This window comes from Neovison vison, chromosome 12 (genome assembly GCF_020171115.1).
Source record: "Neovison vison isolate M4711 chromosome 12, ASM_NN_V1, whole genome shotgun sequence".
Taxonomy (NCBI): Eukaryota; Metazoa; Chordata; class Mammalia; order Carnivora; family Mustelidae; genus Neogale; species Neogale vison.
In genome coordinates, this window is record NC_058102.1 from 120,357,370 (window position 1) to 120,375,189 (window position 17,820).

At 43.7% G+C, this 17,820-nt stretch overlaps 1 protein-coding gene across 1 annotated transcript in view; it reads right to left on the bottom strand.

Annotated features, from left to right (window-relative positions):
- CCDC3 (coiled-coil domain containing 3) overlaps positions 1 to 8,887 on the bottom strand; it is a 128,436-nt gene extending 119,549 nt beyond the window's left edge. Inside the window, exons 1-2 of the mRNA XM_044227942.1 lie at positions 8,514 to 8,887; positions 5,948 to 6,122 (exon numbers count right to left, since the gene is read on the bottom strand). Coding sequence (XP_044083877.1) covers positions 5,948 to 6,122; positions 8,514 to 8,887 — 549 coding nt within the window. The remainder of the gene's footprint in view (positions 1 to 5,947; positions 6,123 to 8,513) is intronic.
- Positions 8,888 to 17,820: the final 8,933 nt, after the last annotated feature.

Sequence of the window (17,820 nt, forward strand, 5' to 3'; positions counted from 1 at the left end):
GGGCAGAGGACAGCAAAGGAAACAATCAACAAAACTAAAATAAAACCTGTAGAATGGGAGAACATGTTCACAAATGACAGGTAAAGGGCTAGTATCCAAAAATATATAAAGAACTTACCAAACTCAATACCCAAAAAACTAAGAAAATCCAGTGAAGAAATAGGCAGAAGACATGAACAGACACTTCCCCAAGGAAGACATACAAATTGCTGACACATGAAAAAACACTCAAATCACTCAGCATCAGGGAAATCCAAATCAGAACTACAATGAGATACCACTTCCTACCAGTCAGAAGGGCTAAAATTCACCACTCAGGAAACAACAAATGTTGGCAAGGATGTGGAGAAAGGGAAATCCTCTTACACTTCTGGGGGGAATGCAAGCTGGTACAGCCACTCTGGAAAACAGTATGGAGGTTCCTTAAGATGTTAAAAATAGAGCTACCCTACCACCCAGCAATTACACTACTAGAGATATATCCAAAGGATACAAAAACAGTGATCCAAAGGGGCACACACATCCCAGTGTTTATAGCAGCAAAGTCCACAATAGCCAAAATACAGAAATAGCCCAGATGTCCACTGACCAATGAACGAATAAAGATGTGGTGTATATATGTATGCAATGGAATTTTACTCAGCCATCAAAAAGAATGAAATCTTGCCATCTGCAATGTTGTGGATGGAACGAGAGGGTATTATGCTAAGCAAAAGAGTCAGAAAGACTGACCATGAAAAGGCTGAAAGACGGACCAGAAAAAGACATACCATGTGATTTCACTCATGAGGAATTTAAAAGACAAAGCAGATGAACAAAGAGCAAGGGAAGGAAAAATAAAATAAGACAAAAACAGAGGGAGGCAAATCCCAAGAGACTATGAACTACAGGAAACAAACTGAGGGTTGCTGGAAGGGAGGTAGGTGGGAGAATGGAGTAATTGGAATGATGGGTATTAAGGAGAGCACTTGACATAATGAACACTGAGTGTTAAATGCAACTGATCAATCACCACATTCTACCCCTGAAACTAATAATATGCTATATGTTAACTAAATTGAATTTAGATTTTTTTAAAAATGGGCAGAGGACCTGACCAGACACTTTTTTCCAGGGGCACACAGAGGGCCAACACACACACACAAAGATGCTCAACATCACTAATCATCAGGGAAATGTAATCCAAAAGCACCATGAATTATCACCTCACACATGTTAGGACAGCTATTATCCAAAACCTAGAAGATACCACGTGTTGGCAAGGATGTGGAGAAGAGGTAGGCCCCTCAAACAGTGTTGGTGCGAATATAAACTGATACAGCTGCTATGGAAAAACAGTATGGATCTTCCTAAAAAAACTAAAAATAGAACTACCAAATGACCCAGCAATCCCACTTCTGGGTATAAACCCAAACTGGATGATATCAGTACCTTGAAGGCTTAGTTGCATTCCCATGTTCAGTGAAGCATTTTTCACAATAGCCAAGACAGGGAAACAACCTACATGTTCACTGACAGATGAAGGGATAAAGAAACTGTGGTATATATATATGCACAAAGATTACTTAGCCTTCATAAAGGAGATCCTGCCGTTTCCAACAATGGATGAAAGATGGACCTTGAGTGCAATATGTAACGTGAAATAAGTTAGAGTAAGACAATTACCATATGAGTTTTTTTTTTAAGATTTTATTTATTTGACAGAGTGAGAGATCACAAGTAGGCAGAGAGGCAGGGAGAGAGAGAGGGGGAAGCAGGCTCCCTACTGAGCAGAGAGCCCCATGCAGGGTTCCATCCCAGGACCCTGGGATCATGACTTGAGCCGAGGCAGAGGCTTAACCCAATGAGCCACCAAGGCGCCCCATGAATTCATTTTTTAAAATTTCTTATTTTTTTATTATGTTACATTAATCACCATACAGTACATCATTAGTTTCTGATGTAATATTCCGTGATTCATTGTTAGTGTATAACACCCAGCACTCTGTGCAATATATGCCCTCCTTAATATCCACCCAAAGATACAGATGTAGTGAAAAGAAGGGCCACATGCATCCAATGTTCACAGCAGAAATGTCCACAATAACCAAACTGTGGAAAGAGTGGAGATGCCCTTCGATAAACAAATGCATAAAGGAGACATGGTCCATATACACAATGAAATATGACTCAGCCATCAGAAAGGATGAATACCCAACTTTTGTATATGAGCTCATTTATATGTAGAATCTAAGAACAAACCAAGTATACACACACAACACACACACAGAAATACTACCACACACCTATTAGAATGTCTATTTTTTCTGACCATAACAAGTACTGATGAGGATGCAGAACTGGAGCTTACATACATTGCTAATGCAAATGCAAAACATTACTTCTATTCCCAGAACAACTGTACAGGTTCTTAGGAGTTAGACATACACCTATTATATGACCCAGCAAATCCATCCTAGGTATTTACAGAAGACACACTGAAATTTATGTGCATACAAAAACCTGTACATGTATCTTTATAGAAGGTCTAGTAGCCTAAATTCATAAACTTAAATCTCTCTCAGCTGGTGACTGGGTAAATCAAACCATGGTACATCCCTACAAGGGAATACCCCACAATTAAAAATAAAGTGAACTACCAATAAACACAAATAAATTTCAAATGTATTATCCTAAGTAAAAGCATCCAAACTAAAAAAAAAAAAGCAACATACTATATGATTCCGTTCATAAGACACTCTGGAAAATGCACTACTAGTGTTGAAGAATATATCAGTGGTCCCCATGAGAAGGCAAAAAGGGGAGAAGGGAGGTTCTTGCAGTGATGGTACTTTTCCACACTGTGGTTGTAGTTGTGATTATACAAAAATGTGCATTCATCAAAACTCTTAATAGCGTATGTAAGAGTAATTTTTACTATATATGGATTTTTATTATTAATGTAGAAAATGAGACAGAAAGAGAAGGCTTCTTCTGCTTCCTTAGACATCAGCTATCTCTGGATTGGAGACAGGATTCATTTAACAACCATTTAAGACCCATTTTAAAAAATGCACCAAATATAAACAGTCAACAAAATAGACATCCCTGACCTTGGGTGGTTCAGTCAACTTGAGTAGACAGTATCTGAAGAATAGGAAAACAGAGACCAAGTGGTGTGAATACCATGGCTGCCATCCTTAAATACAACAAAACCCCGCCCCTCCACTGTTCTACTCCCTTCACCTGAAGCCTTTTATGTATTAAACCGTCCACAGCAATCTTCATCAAAGAGTTGTCTACCCTCATTCATGCCCACCACCCAACTCCCTCAATATTATGGAAACTGTCCTCATTTAAGTCACCAAAGAGAGGTTACTCCTCAGTCATCATTTTACTTGACTTCTCAACAGCTTTTGACTCTGATGATCACTCATCCTTCTAGAAACACTGTGTACCCTAGACTCTCCTACCTCTCTGAATTTTCCTTCTCAAGCAGTATTAGCATTCCACAAGGCTCAGTCCTACCCGGGGGGCCTACACTCTGCTCTCCCTATGTGCTCTCTCTTGAAAATCTCACTCACTTCCAGTCTCAACTGACATCCAATTATTGTTAAGTCCCAAAGGTCTATCTTCCACTTAGAGCTCTTATCAAAGCTCCAAACTTAGAGATGTAACCACTATTCAAGATCTCACTTGGCACCAAATGGCTCAGATGGCTCAAAAACACCTCAACTCTGTGTTCAGCATCTGACATACAAATTCCTTTCACAAACCTTTCCTATTCACATTTCTCAGTGTTGGTCCTGTCACGAAGTTCACATGACGGAAAGCTAGAAGTTATCGTTGACCATCCTCCACCTCCTTTGCAACCAAACCATCAAGAATACCTACTTATTTCCTAAATAACTTCCAAATTTTTCCACTTTATCCCTACTGCCTCTACCTAGTCCATCAACTACCTTGTAGCTTTGTAACTACTACCTGTTCACATCACTTTGATTCCTTCCAACCCAGTTGGTTTTTCAAAATGTAAATTTGACCCCCTTCACCACTGCCTTTCACAACATAAAAAGTTTCCCATTTAAGTTAGAACAAAATGCAAATCCTCACTAGGTCTGGCACCACTTCCAGTTCTTGTCCCATCCTTCTCACTCACTCCCTTTGCTCCAGCCAAGTAGCTTTCTTTCATTCCCTTAAAGGCACCATGCACTCTGCCACCACAGGGACTTTGCACAGCCTGTCTTTCTTTGGACTGCACTCATCTCTCCTTGATCCCAGGGGTAGCTAGAACACCTCTTTACCCATCAGCTCTTAAATCCAGTATCAGTTCAACAGAGAAGGCTTTCTTTACTCTGAAGTCCAGGTCAGATTCCCCAATTTCTTTTTCTTGGAGCATAGGTTTCCATTTAAAATTACCCAATAATTAGCAGGATGTTCTGATTCTGTCCATCAACACTAGGACTATAAGTTTCAGGAGACCAGGGACTTTGTATTTTTGCCATTGCTACTGCTCCCCTGTCTGCCAAGAGTTGAATTTCCTCAATTAGCTAAGCTTCACTATTCCAGTCCATAAAAAGAAGAGAATAACACCTTCTTGCTGGTGGTGGAAGGTTTTCAACATTGAAAAACTAGCATCTAATACAGTAGCTGCTGTATAGTAGACACACAATATAGGCTAAAGATTAGACACTTGCAGTCCTACCAAATGAGGTATGTATATTATCCAAATGTCCACACTCTTTGGAATAACATACTGGAAACCAACCTAGTCACCTATTAACAGAGGACTTGATTAAATATATTGTGACATATGCACACAACGGAACACACTACACAGTCTGTAAAGCAACTTTATTTGTATTAATGTAGAAAAATCTTCAAGATCTACTTGTGAATAAAAGCAACATATAGCCAAGTGTGCTTAGGGGGCTGCCATTTGTGTCAAAGGCTACAGTAAAGAATACAAGTTTGAATTATCTTTTGGGTGAAAATGCTCTAACATTTATAAGAAACAAGTAACAGTAGCTACTGGTTGGAAGAGGAGGGAGAGAAACTCCACTACCATTTTAACACTTCTAGATCTGGGGACCCATGTGAGCCTCTTAACATGTGCAAACTAATTCATCAACCCATCAAGATAGTCCTTGTCCTATTGGATACTTAAAACCCCACATCAGAATGCTCCCAACCATCTGTCACACTGCCCTAAAAACATCTCAGATGGGAGACTGGGCCTGGCCACTTCCTCTACAGTCCCAGTGCTACAATCATCCCAGCTCAAGTATAGCAAGGCCATTTGGGAAAGGGACAGTCTTTAAAATCTCCCAGCTCTGGCATCAGTCTCAGATGGGCAGATCCCTTTTATATTTTCAGGTTATCTTAACTCTTATATTCCAGCCCGCTTTGGCCATCCTGTACCTCTGAAGTCTTCATAACTAGAGTTAACGATCATGGACATGTTAGCTAAGACAACCATTTCCTTGAGGACTTTCTCTTCACCCTTAGAAGAGTCCCTAGATTATGCCATCAATAAGAGTAATGATATAATAGTCATAACGGCTCTCAGGTACTGAGTACTTTGTCCGTCACTAGGTTAACACTTTCATTTTTTTACTTTTTTTTAAACAAAGTTAAGTCATATTGCATCAACTCTATGATGTAGACTGTTTCCATTTTACAGGAGAGGAAACTGAGGCTATGTGCCAAACTTCATTCCATCTGTTCTCTCACTTTATGAGGAATCCCAACCAACTAGTCAAGCCTCAGGAATCAAGTTTATGAACAAAGTCCTTTTTTTTAACTGCTTTTTGTTTGTTTTTTTTTTTAACTGCAGGGTAACAGGAGGGATAATACTCTTTGGTCTGGGCTTCTGGAAGAGTACACTTGACTCCTTTGGTCATAATATTCAGACAACATGTAGCTAGTCTGTTACTTTGCTGTGACACAGGGAACAGCCAATTCTTACCCTATTGTCTTCCTGGATCTCCCAGTCGCTGGAAAAAGCTGCCAGTTGCTGCCCCTGAGAACAGTTCGAAAACTGGAAAAGACTGGAAAACATCCTTCGGTTCTCTTGAGTGTCCGGAAAGATGGCATCTTGGAAATTGACTCCATGAGGCAAGAGATTATAATTCTCATCCATCCTAATGGGGAAAAAAAAGAAAAATCTCAACTCTAGACTGGACAGCCATAGGGCATACCAGCTTTCATCAAGAGTTGTAAAGACCGGCAATCTCGCCATTACACTATTTCTCACATGGCTCTCATTTGAGGACTTACCATTTCTAAATGTTTCTCTGCCTCACATTACAGGAGGTAAAATCCTTAAGGTTTTCCCAAAGGGGAGTTTGGGTGAACGGTTGTGGGGGTGGGGGGGTGCATATGGGTTTGTCTACTTGTCGATCTCCCAAGTGGCCTTCTTTCTCACCGAGTGTTCCTCGTTTTTTTGACCAAAGGAAAGCCAGTTCTAATGACCCAGGTTCGAATCCTGCCATTGCTACTGCTCTTCTGTCAAGAGCTGAATTTCCTCGATTAGCTAAGCTTCACTATTCCAGTCTGTAAAAAGAGAATAACACCTTCTTGCTGGTGGTGGAAGGACTGCACTAGATCAAGTAGCTGGCATAGAGTGAGTACAGTAGAGATCTTAACATTTTTATAGAGCTCAGAGTAAACTGTGTGTTGGAAAGAGAAAGAAATCCCATAGAGGAAGAGGAGGTCGAAGTTACCCTTCAGTACTAAGAAGGGATGGAGGCCTCGCCAAGGAGGCCTCTGCCACTTTCCCCTGTGACACTGCCCAGAATCTGTTCTCATCTCACTGGGTCCCAGAATAACAGGGGAGGAATGATTTGTATGCGGCTGTTAACGCACTTCAGGGCAACACAGCCCTGTGAAATGGAAATCTGTCAGACTACCAGTTGACTCTATTTCTGCCCTAACTTTTTGTAAATATGTCAGAGGGAAAGATGAAAGAGCTGGCTGACCACCACACAGCCACCGGACAAAGCTCTTTCATGATAAAAATCAGGAAAAAAATCATGTCTGCTCAAGTTCTCCAGCTCTTTTTTTTCTTTGGAAAAGAAAATTTCAGTGATTAATAGTTTTATAGCTGGGGTTTCAGTGTCCTTCCTAAAGAAACACATGAAAAAGCAGAGTTAAGTTTCTTTGCATCAAGGATACTATCTCACTCCTTGATGACTTTATTTAGAAACTATACTTCTTCAGCAATTAAAGAAAAAAAAAACTTAATCTCACTAAACCACTCAAGCCAACACGAAGCACGCCACGTATTCTAAACTTAGAGGTTCTGGCTTCAATACGGGAAACATGTGCTGCCATGAGCTTATGAACGCCCCCCGGGTGCATCTTACTTTTTTTTTTTTTTTTTTTTTTTCCTTTTTCAGCAGGATGTGAAGTCTCAAGAACTAAAAATTGAGTCTGCAGACTGGGGTCACAGTCATTCCAACTGTCCTTGCTGCCACTTCACAGACTGGGAAAACTGGAACCATTACCAGAGTCTCAACTGTGGATTAATTCTCTCACTAGTTTAATATGGAGTTTACATACTAGTTCAAGGCTTCTCTCAGCTGTTCTGTATCACCCTGATTCAACTGGAGACAGCCAATGCATTCAGGGTTCCACCTGTTCTCCATTTCAAACTGCAAACCCATTGACTGAATTCTTAGACACGTGAATTCCGTCTTGACTGCAGGCCAACTTTCATGGAACTTAACAAGATTCCAGGAGCCTCCAGTCAGAGAGCACCACCTGCCTGTTTCACCTACACTCTTCAAAGCACTCTGAACCAGATACCCCTCCAGAAGGCCCCCACAGAAACCTTTGCTATTGTGCAAAGCCCAGAGCTGAGGTCAGATGGTGGTGGATAAAGAGTCAAACAAAGGAACAGCTGGGCTGCATTCCACACCATGCCCATCTTGGCATTTCAGCAGGTGGGGGAAAGAGGGACTATTCCTTCCACATCTAACCTGCACCAGGTGTTCTGCGTAATTGTGCGCTAGTGTCAACCGAGCTGGTTTCTCACATTATGGAAGTGAGGATAGGGAGGTTCTTCAAAAGACAATTTTCTCAAAAAAAAAAAAAAAAAATCGCAGGAGGAGCAGAGCCAGAATTCCAACGAGTCTGATTTCAAAGTATGGGGTTTTTTTTTCCCCTCCTCACCATCCCAAGCTACTCCCAGGGAATCCAATTAAAGGTATACATTTAAAGGAGAAGAGTCAAATGGATTTTTGGAAACCACCTTGGGCTTTTGCCTGAAACAATCTTCTACGCTTTAAGCACAGAAATCAAACCTCGTTTTGTTTGTTTTTAACAGCCTTAGCCAAATGCACCCAGGACCTTTGTCAGACGTCCCATGGAGCAGGAGAGAATAAAGAGGAAGGAAAAGGAGCCCAAGGCGTATTCCCGAATGGCACGGACAGGATTCCCTGTTGTTCCTGGCCTGGCTCCAGATAACGGTGCCCTCGGGAGGTCATGAAATAGCTGGAAGAGGAGGTGTGGGCGGGAGGTGCCGCGCTCACCTGAGGAAGAAGAAATAGGAGTAGTCCTGGACCACGGTGTGGGAGTGACATGAGAAGTAGCCCAGGCCGGTGAGGTTGAGTCTGGAGCCTGCGGGCACCTCGAGCATGCTGCCCCACGCCTGGTCGCAAAGCATCTCGATCTCGGCCGAGTAGAAGAGCCCCGCGTCGCTGGCCTCGTACTGCCACGGCAGGTAGTTGTACAGGCCGTGCACCTCCTGGTGCAGCGCCAGCACCTTGGCGTACACGATGATCTCGGCCAGCTCCGCGCGGCAGCCCTCGCTCAGGGGTCTCCACTCGGAGGGCAGCTGGCAGCCGCGGGCGGTACCGAGCCGGCCGGCCAGGCAGAGCGCCGCGAGCAGCAGCGGGCGCAGCATGCCGGCGGCGGGAGCGGGCGGCGGGCGCTGCCGGGTTCGGCGCTGCGCCCTGGGCGCACTAGCCTGGGCGCATGGCAGGGACGCCAGAGACTGGCAGGACAGAGCGGGGTGGCGCGGCCGCGGCGAACAGGAGGCGTCGGGGAGCCCGGAGCGCCCGCCCCGGCCGACAGCGCCGCCCCGCCGGCGGGCGAAGGGCAGCTCTGAGCGCAGCGCTCGGAGCCGCTCTCTCCACCGCCGAGCTTACCGCGCCCCGCCCTCGCCCGCGACGCTTTAAAGGGTCTCGGGGCCAGCCAGATGCCCGCCTCCTGCCCAGCCCCCCGCGACGGGGCGTGGGCGGCGGCGGGAGAGGGCGGGGAGGCGGCCGGGGCTGGCGTGGGCCGCGGGCCAGGGACGCTCGGGAGTCGCAGAGTGCGGTGTCCGTACCCCCAGGCCCAGCGCGGAGTTGGGGGAGTGCGGAGCCTGCGCGGGAAGGTTACTTGCTGCCCCGAGCGGCGGCCCAGCCCTCCTCCCTGGCCCCACGGATGCGCTGGGTCAAAGCTTTCCAAGCGGAAAGCCTGTTCCAAACGCGTGACCTGCAGACGACAATCGTTGTGGCTTTGCAGGAGTCTTCGGCAGACGCGTTTACATTTTCTGTGTCATTCTTTTAAAGTCAAAATGCGTAGAAATCAACTCTGTTTCACGGAGGTTCATTCGGAAACTCAGCGTAGGCTAATAACTTTTTTGGAGATCTCTCTTTTGCTCTCCTTCAAGTCGCTTATTTCATGATAATCTTAGAAAAGCCTTAATAAAAGATCTGAAAAGCCATTTTGTCCTGATTTTGCTAAAGCGACATGATTTATATAATTCCTACTTCCAGATTCTGAACACCCTACACCCGAGGAATAAATTAAGAAGTAAATTCCAACCAGCTTTTCACAAGTCAGTGCGTGAGTCTGATGAGACTCAGGCTCAGCAGTCTCTCTCTCTCTCTCTCTCTCTCTCTCAACTCAGTAGCTCCTTTTATGTCCAAATGGCCCTAAGTGTTCCTGATATAGTAAGAAAAAGAAAAAAGAGGACATTTATTTATAACTATATAATATTTTATATATGCATTACATCATGCATATAATCATGCATGTAATATGCATTCCATGGTACTAGTCCTACATATTGTATGTAATATATATTTATAATAAATATGTAAGCAGAACTGCCTTAACATGGAAGACTCCTTGTGCCCTAATCATCTTATTTACTTGGGTTTCTGCAAGTGAGAGTCTCGGAGCCCAGCTAAATTTTTCCATGTCTTGAAGGGAAAGTTCTTAGGGAATTCTGTAAGGAAAGGTGAGGAGAAAAGAGGATAAAGCAGCAGGAGAGGAAGTTTCAAGGCTGGGCTTCACCTCCCTAAGGCTCCCATCTTCTTCCTCTGATCCTTAAATCTTTAGTGCAGTTTAACTCGTGAATGCTTATTATGACTGTAATCTTTCAAAGGCAACTCTGTCGTCTAGCCCTATAGGACTGAAACTGTGAGAAAGAAACCGTGAGAAGGGCAGGCTCAGGCAAAAGGGGACAAACAAGGGAGGGCTTCAGGCACCCCCAAAACTGGAATGATCAGGACTTCACCCAGCACTGCCCAACTGGTAAGGGAATGGGAGGCTCCAGTTGCCCCACAATCACATTAGCCCAGAATCTGATCAGTGACTCAGTCAACCAAGTTATTCCTACAGAGTCCTCTATGATGAGCCTAAAAGCAGACAGAAGTAACAGTGAAGCTTCTCACAGATAATAACTAGTACCTACATATCTAGTAGTCAGCCTAGGGCTTTGATGAATTTTGCAGGGAAAAAATGAAAAACAATTATCGTTAGAGGGAATCAAGTGAACAGTAGTCCTGATAGTGTATATGACCCCCCCAACACACCCCATGGTAGATACCAGACTTGCACACGATGGGTAAATTGTGTTCAAGGATGATCTTAGACACCATATATCAGCACTGCTCATTTGTCTCACTGAGCATGTAAATTAGGAAACTTCATAATGTCTTGCTCTTAGACCACTCGGGCCACCATGACAAAATATACAGACTAGATGGCTTAATCAGCAGACATTTCTCTTGTTGCAGTTCTAGAGGCCAGAAGTCCAAGATTAAGACATCATCAGGGTTGGTTTCTGGGGAGGGCTCTCTTCCAGGCTTGTAGACAGCTGCCTCACCCTCTGTGTCTTCATGTGGCCTCTTCTTCCCTGCATGGAGAGAGAAAGAGAGAGATGTGATGTCTCTTCCTCCTTGTATAAGGACACCAATCCTATCAGATTAGAGGCCCACCCATGTGACCTAAAGAAGTAATTACCTCCCTAAAGTCTTCATCTCCAAATGCAGTCTCTTTGGGGGTTAGGATTCCACATGTGAATCTGGGGGGAGAGGGAAGGAGACACAATTTGGTCCGTTACAGATATTTAGCAGGCATTCTGAAGGTTTGCCAGAGAAAGAGAGATAGAGGATATAAAATGGTCTGTATTCCTGGCAAGCAGACATTGAGCAAGCATGGCTAAATGATTATATTAATTGCTAAAGTGTATTCATTGCTTACTGTGGGCCAAGCACTACTGTAAGGACTTTGAATGTGTTATCTTAATTAATTCTCCAAACAACACTCCAAAGTACATACCACCATCATCCTTGTTTTGTAGATAAGAAAACTTGGGCACAGAGAGGTTACTTGACATACACGAGATCACAGAGTTGGAAAGTGACTGAGCCGGGATTCAAACCCCAGTATCAGACACCAGAATAGGTGCATTTAACTACAACATGAGAAATCAGACGAAAGAGGCACTGTTGTAAAGGTGCAAGTGGAGGGACATCTGGGTGGCTAACTTGGTTGAGCATCCAACTGGTGATTTCGGCTCCGGACACCATCTTGGAGTCATGGGATCGAGTCCCACACCCAGCTCCGTGCTCCACAGGGAGTCTACTGGAAAATTCTCTCCCTCCTCACCCCACTCTTTAAAATAAATGGGGCACCTCAGTGGCTCAGTCGTCAAGCCTCTGCCTTTGGCTCAGGTCCTGACCAGGGTCCTAGGATGGAGCCCAGCATCAGACTCCCTGCTCAGTTGGAAGCCTGCTTCTCCCTCCATCACTCCCCCTGTTTGTGTTCCATCTATGGCTGTCAAATAAATAAACAAAAATCTTTAAAAAATAAAGGTGCAAGTGGGCCATTCATCTAGAAGTGAATGTTTGCATAGTAATAACATTAGCATAAACACCAGGGATGGCTAAAGCAGTATGTTACTAGACTAATATTAATTTTGTATTAACCAGCAACCCGGCTCTGTGTTAGTCTTATGCCACAACTTACAGATAGGATGGTATGCAAGCTTTTCAACTGCATCTTCAAAAGTCTCAGAAGCCTGGGCAAGATTTGTCCACTTCAACAGTTCTTGAAACCCTGACTTTTCTTTCCATTTAGACAAGCAAGTAAAAAAATCTGTATGCATGGCTGATTTCTCTCTTCTTGTATAAACTTGACAGAATCCAAACTCTTCCAGTACTACCCAGAATGTATTATCCAGAAATGAGCACCTTTGAGAAATTGTCTTTCTCCTGGACTCTCACAGAAATATCAGTGATGCTTCTCTTCTCCTCAGTCAGGTCTGGCAGAGCGCCACAGTGACTGGGTGATTCACCTGGGGCCATAAGGAGTCCTCTGGAGAGCATCTTCTCTTTGCGGACTAAGAATTCCACACAAGTATAACACAAGGCAGCCAGGGTAGGAAGCAAAAATTCTACCAATGAATGATTGGGCTTACAAGTGAATGAGCCACTTCCACTCCTTGATTCTAAGACCCATATGTTCTGACTGGGGGGAAACACCGCTTTGGATTATTCTCTGTTTCAAAGCATTTCCGGTATTCTTTTTCTTTTTCTTTTAAGATTTTGTCTACTTATTTGAGAGAGAGAGAGAACGAGAGCACAGAGGGAGAGTGAGAAGGAGAAGCAGACTCCCTGCTGAGCGGGAAGCCGTATGTGGGACTCAATCCCAGGACCCTGAGATCATAACCTGAACCAAAGGCAGATGTTTAACTGACTGAGCCACTCAGGCAGCCCTTGGTATTCTTTAATATAGCACCCATTTTTCAAGGCATGCCTCTCAACTGACACAAATGAGTCTTCAGTGAGCCATTCTATTACATTAGTAAGCTTTCAAAATTTGCCTAATTGCTTCTAATTGATGGAGTATGGAGAAGACCAGTTAATTCCATGGCCAAGAGCCCATTGCTGCATTCCTTTCGCTATAAAAGAAGCAGTGCTATGGAAATCACCGATCAGAAACAGTGTTACGGGAAATACCATGATGGGGGTAAGGGGTTCTGTGAGTCCATAGACAGTGCTACTGGCGGTGGCATTGTCAGGCAGGAAAGGTGTATTCAGGTCCGGAACATGTCTATTCCACTGAGGACAAATCTCTGCCCTCTCCAGGATGGAATAGGTCCAATGTAATCAGCCTGGCATGAGGTGACTGGTTGGTTCCCCCAGTGAAGGGGACCATAGTAGGGAATCACTATTGGTCTCTTGCTAACACAGTAGGCTCTCAGCAGTGGTGTTTGCCAGGTCAGCCTTGGTAAGAGCAAATCCATGCTGTCAAACCAATGCATAGCCTCTATCCCTACCACCATGGCTGCTCTTTTCTTGCACCCATTGAGCAAGCACTGGAGTGGCTGGGAAAAGAAAATGACATCCACAGAATACATGATTTGTCCACCTAATTACTGAGAGCTTCTCTTCAGTGAATGCCTTTGGTCATCATTTACCTGAGACAAAAACATCTTTATAATCTGATCTTCTAAGAGATCCATCCACAGACCTCTTCCCCAGACATCCTTGTCACCCATTTTCCAAATCTATTCTTTTTTCAAGTACCTAGCGATCTGTGATGGTTAATTTTATGTATCAGTTTAAATGGTCCAAAGAGCACCCAGATTAACCATTTCTGAGTGTGTGTGTGAGGATGTTTCCAGATGAGATTAGCATTTGAATTAGTGGATTCAACGAAGTAAGCAGCCCTCCTTAGTACAGGTCAGACCCTATCCAATCCACTGAGGGACTAAATAGAACAGAAAGTAGAAGGAGGAATTTGCAACCCTGTCTTTTTTCTCCCTGCATCACTCCTTTAGCTGGGACGTCTCATCTCATCTTCTCCTACCCTCAGAATTTACACCATTAGTTCCCATGGTTCTCAGTGCCTGGGACTCAGACTGATATACATACCACTATTTATTAAAAAGAAAGTAGTCGTATCCAGCACAAGGCATAGATATGCTCCAAAATCCTAGAGCTTGGTGCTGTGACTATATGGTCAGTGCTTGTCCAGAGGCTCCTTACAGCATAACCATTTGCCACAAACACTTTAAGTATCATTGGACCTAATGGGTAAAATGTCCCAAGGGATACAGTGGCTTATACTACAGCCTGAACTTGTGGCAGTGGCAGGGCATTCTTTTGCTCATCTCTACTTAGAACTGGTAGCCTTATTGTTGATTCTGTAGATGATCCAAGTAGCACATGCAAATGCTGTGTATAATGTATATATTTCTCCCTAAAAGTCTCACCAAGAATTTTGCCTTTTTTTCATTGTAGGTGGTTCAAAGAACAGCAACTCGACCATCTCTCAGGAAAAGTGGCATTTAAACTTCCAGAAACTTCGCCAAGGTCACAGGCCCATGAATTTTTCTTTTTTTTTTTTTAAATATTTTTTTTTAAAGATTTTATTTATTTATTTGACAGAGAGAGATTACAAGTAGGCAGAGAGGCAGGCAGAGAGAGAGAGGAGGAAGCAGGCTCCCTGCTGAGCAGAAAGCCCGATGCGGGACTCGATCCCAGGACCCTGAGATCATGACCTGAGCCGAAGGCAGCGGCTTAACCCACTGAGCCACCCAGGCGCCCGAATTTTTCTAAGATCTATCTCTTACCTTCTAGTTCCCATTAGGAAGGCCCCTCAAGTATCTGCTACTTTGTGAACATCAGAGCCAATCATCATAATGTCACCAGCAAGGTAGAGTTTGATGTTTTGTAACATGTCAGGACAATCAGGGTCTTGGCAGAATAAATGCAGCAAAGAGCAGAATTGGCCTAGCCTGGGACAGAACTGGGTAAGTGTACTGTTAGCCCTGACAAGAAAAGGCAAACTATTTCTGGTGGTCTTCACAAATTGGTATAGAGAAAAAGACATATGCCAGGTCAACAGTGGCAAAGCAAATGTCAAGGAACATGTCAATTTGCCCCCAGGAAAGATACTATACCTGGGGTAGCATCTGAAATTTTAGTTACCACCTCATTAGTTTGCAGTAGAAGTTGCTCCTTCTTCAAGATGCATGTGATTTTTGCCCAGGCCAAACTGATGAGTTCAATGGAGACGTGATAAGTATCGTGTTTTGTGTCGGTCTCAGCTGGTAACCAGGGTCTGGACCAACCCCATGTGATTCTCCTGTTGATTGCAAGATGCCCTCAGCAATAACCACTAGGACACTTTGAAAAACAAGTTTGTTACTTACAAGCCCTGCAAATTACATAGCACACCTGAGGCTACACGGCAAGGGCACGAGTAGAAAAAGAGCAGGGACCTGGAGTTCTGCTTTTATTGGAGTTGAGAATAGGTTGCTTAGTGTTTAGCAGGCTCCTTCTTCATCAGTGAATTTAAAACACAAGAGCAGAAATTTATAGCCTTGGACTAGAAAAACCAGCAGCTCCAATGCTCAGTTATCAAAATCAACTGAGATCTCCAAAAAGGATGGAGCCTGGGGGCAGCTTGATTCTTCATCTAGCCCTGTGGCTGGCACTATGTTTACTCAAGATCCCTGCCTTTGAAGTGCAGGCCTCTATGAAGTGCATGCTTCAGCCATCAACGCTTAAATCATACATTTGCATCACAAAAAGGAAAAAAGAAAAAAATAACTGTCATGTCTTCCACGACTTGCATTTTTTTTCATGCCTTCAGCAGCATCATTTTTACGATCCCTGCCCCACCCATCACCTGGAGTGCAGTATTACTTCTGACTTCCTTTCTTGGTATGACTGGAAATCCTAGGGGCTTCCACGTAGCCCTTCCTACCCTAGTAGCCATCGCCCAAGGAACAGAGAGCACATGTGGGGATTCTGCCAGTTCCTAACCCTGTCTATTCCATGTGTACCTCCAGAAACTGGGAAAATAAGCACTAGCTGAGTCTCTGAACCAAAGTAGCCCAATATGGGTCTGATTTGCACAACACATCATCTATAATCTGAACATTATAGAATTTCACTTTGGCTGTGGGGCCCTCTGGGATTAAGATCATTTCAGAGCTGGTTTCTAAAAATTCCCAAAACATCTTGGTATTTCCTTTTTCCAATGGACAGTCATTCTAGTAAATTGCTTCCGGTCCTTTTAAAGAAATCTTAGAAAATAATTACAATGTATGTTGGTGGCAATGGTGTGGAGTCCTTCCTCAAGGGTACCTGGTCTACCTTTCAATCAAAGGTCTCTGTTTCTGTGACTTTACCTATATCTGGAAACTGGGTAAGAGAACTCAAGCCTCCTCGGTGGCAACTTAAGTCTGGCTTTCTACTGTGAGGCTTACAGTTTTTCCTGTTCTGTAGATCAAGCAATATTCCAGTCGACTCCTTATAATTACTTCTGAGGGACACCATGATCAACTAGCCACTGCCAAAGATCTCCAACATTCAAAACATTCTGGTTAGTAGTATGTACCGCCTATCCTTTATAATATAGGTCTAACCTTACCTTAGGCAGTTAAATGTGACTGCTTGTCCCCTGCTACTTCAAAATCCCATCACCCCCTTTAAAATCAGGGAACCCAGTGGTGCCTGGGTGGCTCAGTGGGTTAAAGCCTCTGCCTTCGGCTCAGGTCATGATCTCAGGGTCCTGGGATCGAGCCCCACGTCGGGCTCTCTGCTCAGCAGGGAGCCTGCTTCCCCCCCACCTCTCTCTGCCTGCCTCTCTGCCTACTTGTGATCTCTGTCTGTCAAATAAATAACTAAAACCTTTTTTAAAAAATGAAATATTAAAAAAAATCAGGGAACCCAAATAAATGGTGGCATCCCCTAAAGTCAGACCTTGCCTAGAAAGGAGAGCAGGCACAGAGATTTTTAGGGAGGCAATGGCTCCCCTCATTTATATTTCATTGCTTTTGTGAAGGGAGTGTCTTTGGGCCATCTTGTGAAATATAGTTGGGAGCTGGATGTGCAGGTCACATAAACATTCAGTTCAATATTCCCAACTTCTTAAGCCTTTGGAGTCTCTCCTCCACATTAAGCCATGGAAGCTCTGACATCTCAACCTCATTAAATATATGCTATCATTGAATCTAAATTTTCATCAACCAATCAAGAAAACACTTAGAGCCACCTCTAGCAGTACACTGAATCTATACTCTCTAATAAATACATCAATATCAAAAAATTTGGCCAGAACTAGTGTTATGCCCCTCCCACCTTAGGTCTGTCCAGATTCTGTTGATACATATTGGCAAAGTCTTGCAATTCCTTTAGTGTGTAGGCTATTTCCTTCTGGGTCATAGTCATACCTGTCCACTGAAGTATACTGAGGTTTGACCTAATTACAGCTCTAGCTGACTTTAACTTTAACTGTGGCTACAGCTGCCCTATGGGAGACTCTTCTGCACTAATTGAGCAGGACCATCCAAAGATGGAGAGACCCAGTACTGCCAATGTGTCATTTCCTTCTAAAATAAGTTTAACAAAATCCCAATCAAAAGCACAATAGAAATTTTTAAAGTTTGAATTTAAAAAATTATTCTAAGTTAATCACAGTAAGTAAATGAGTGAGTTCTTCCATTCTTTCTCCTCTTCATATCATTTCCTGAAAAACTCAGTCCTAAACCCCATGGGACCAAACACATTATATGTCCAAGTTGGGGTGGGAAACGGGATATAGGAG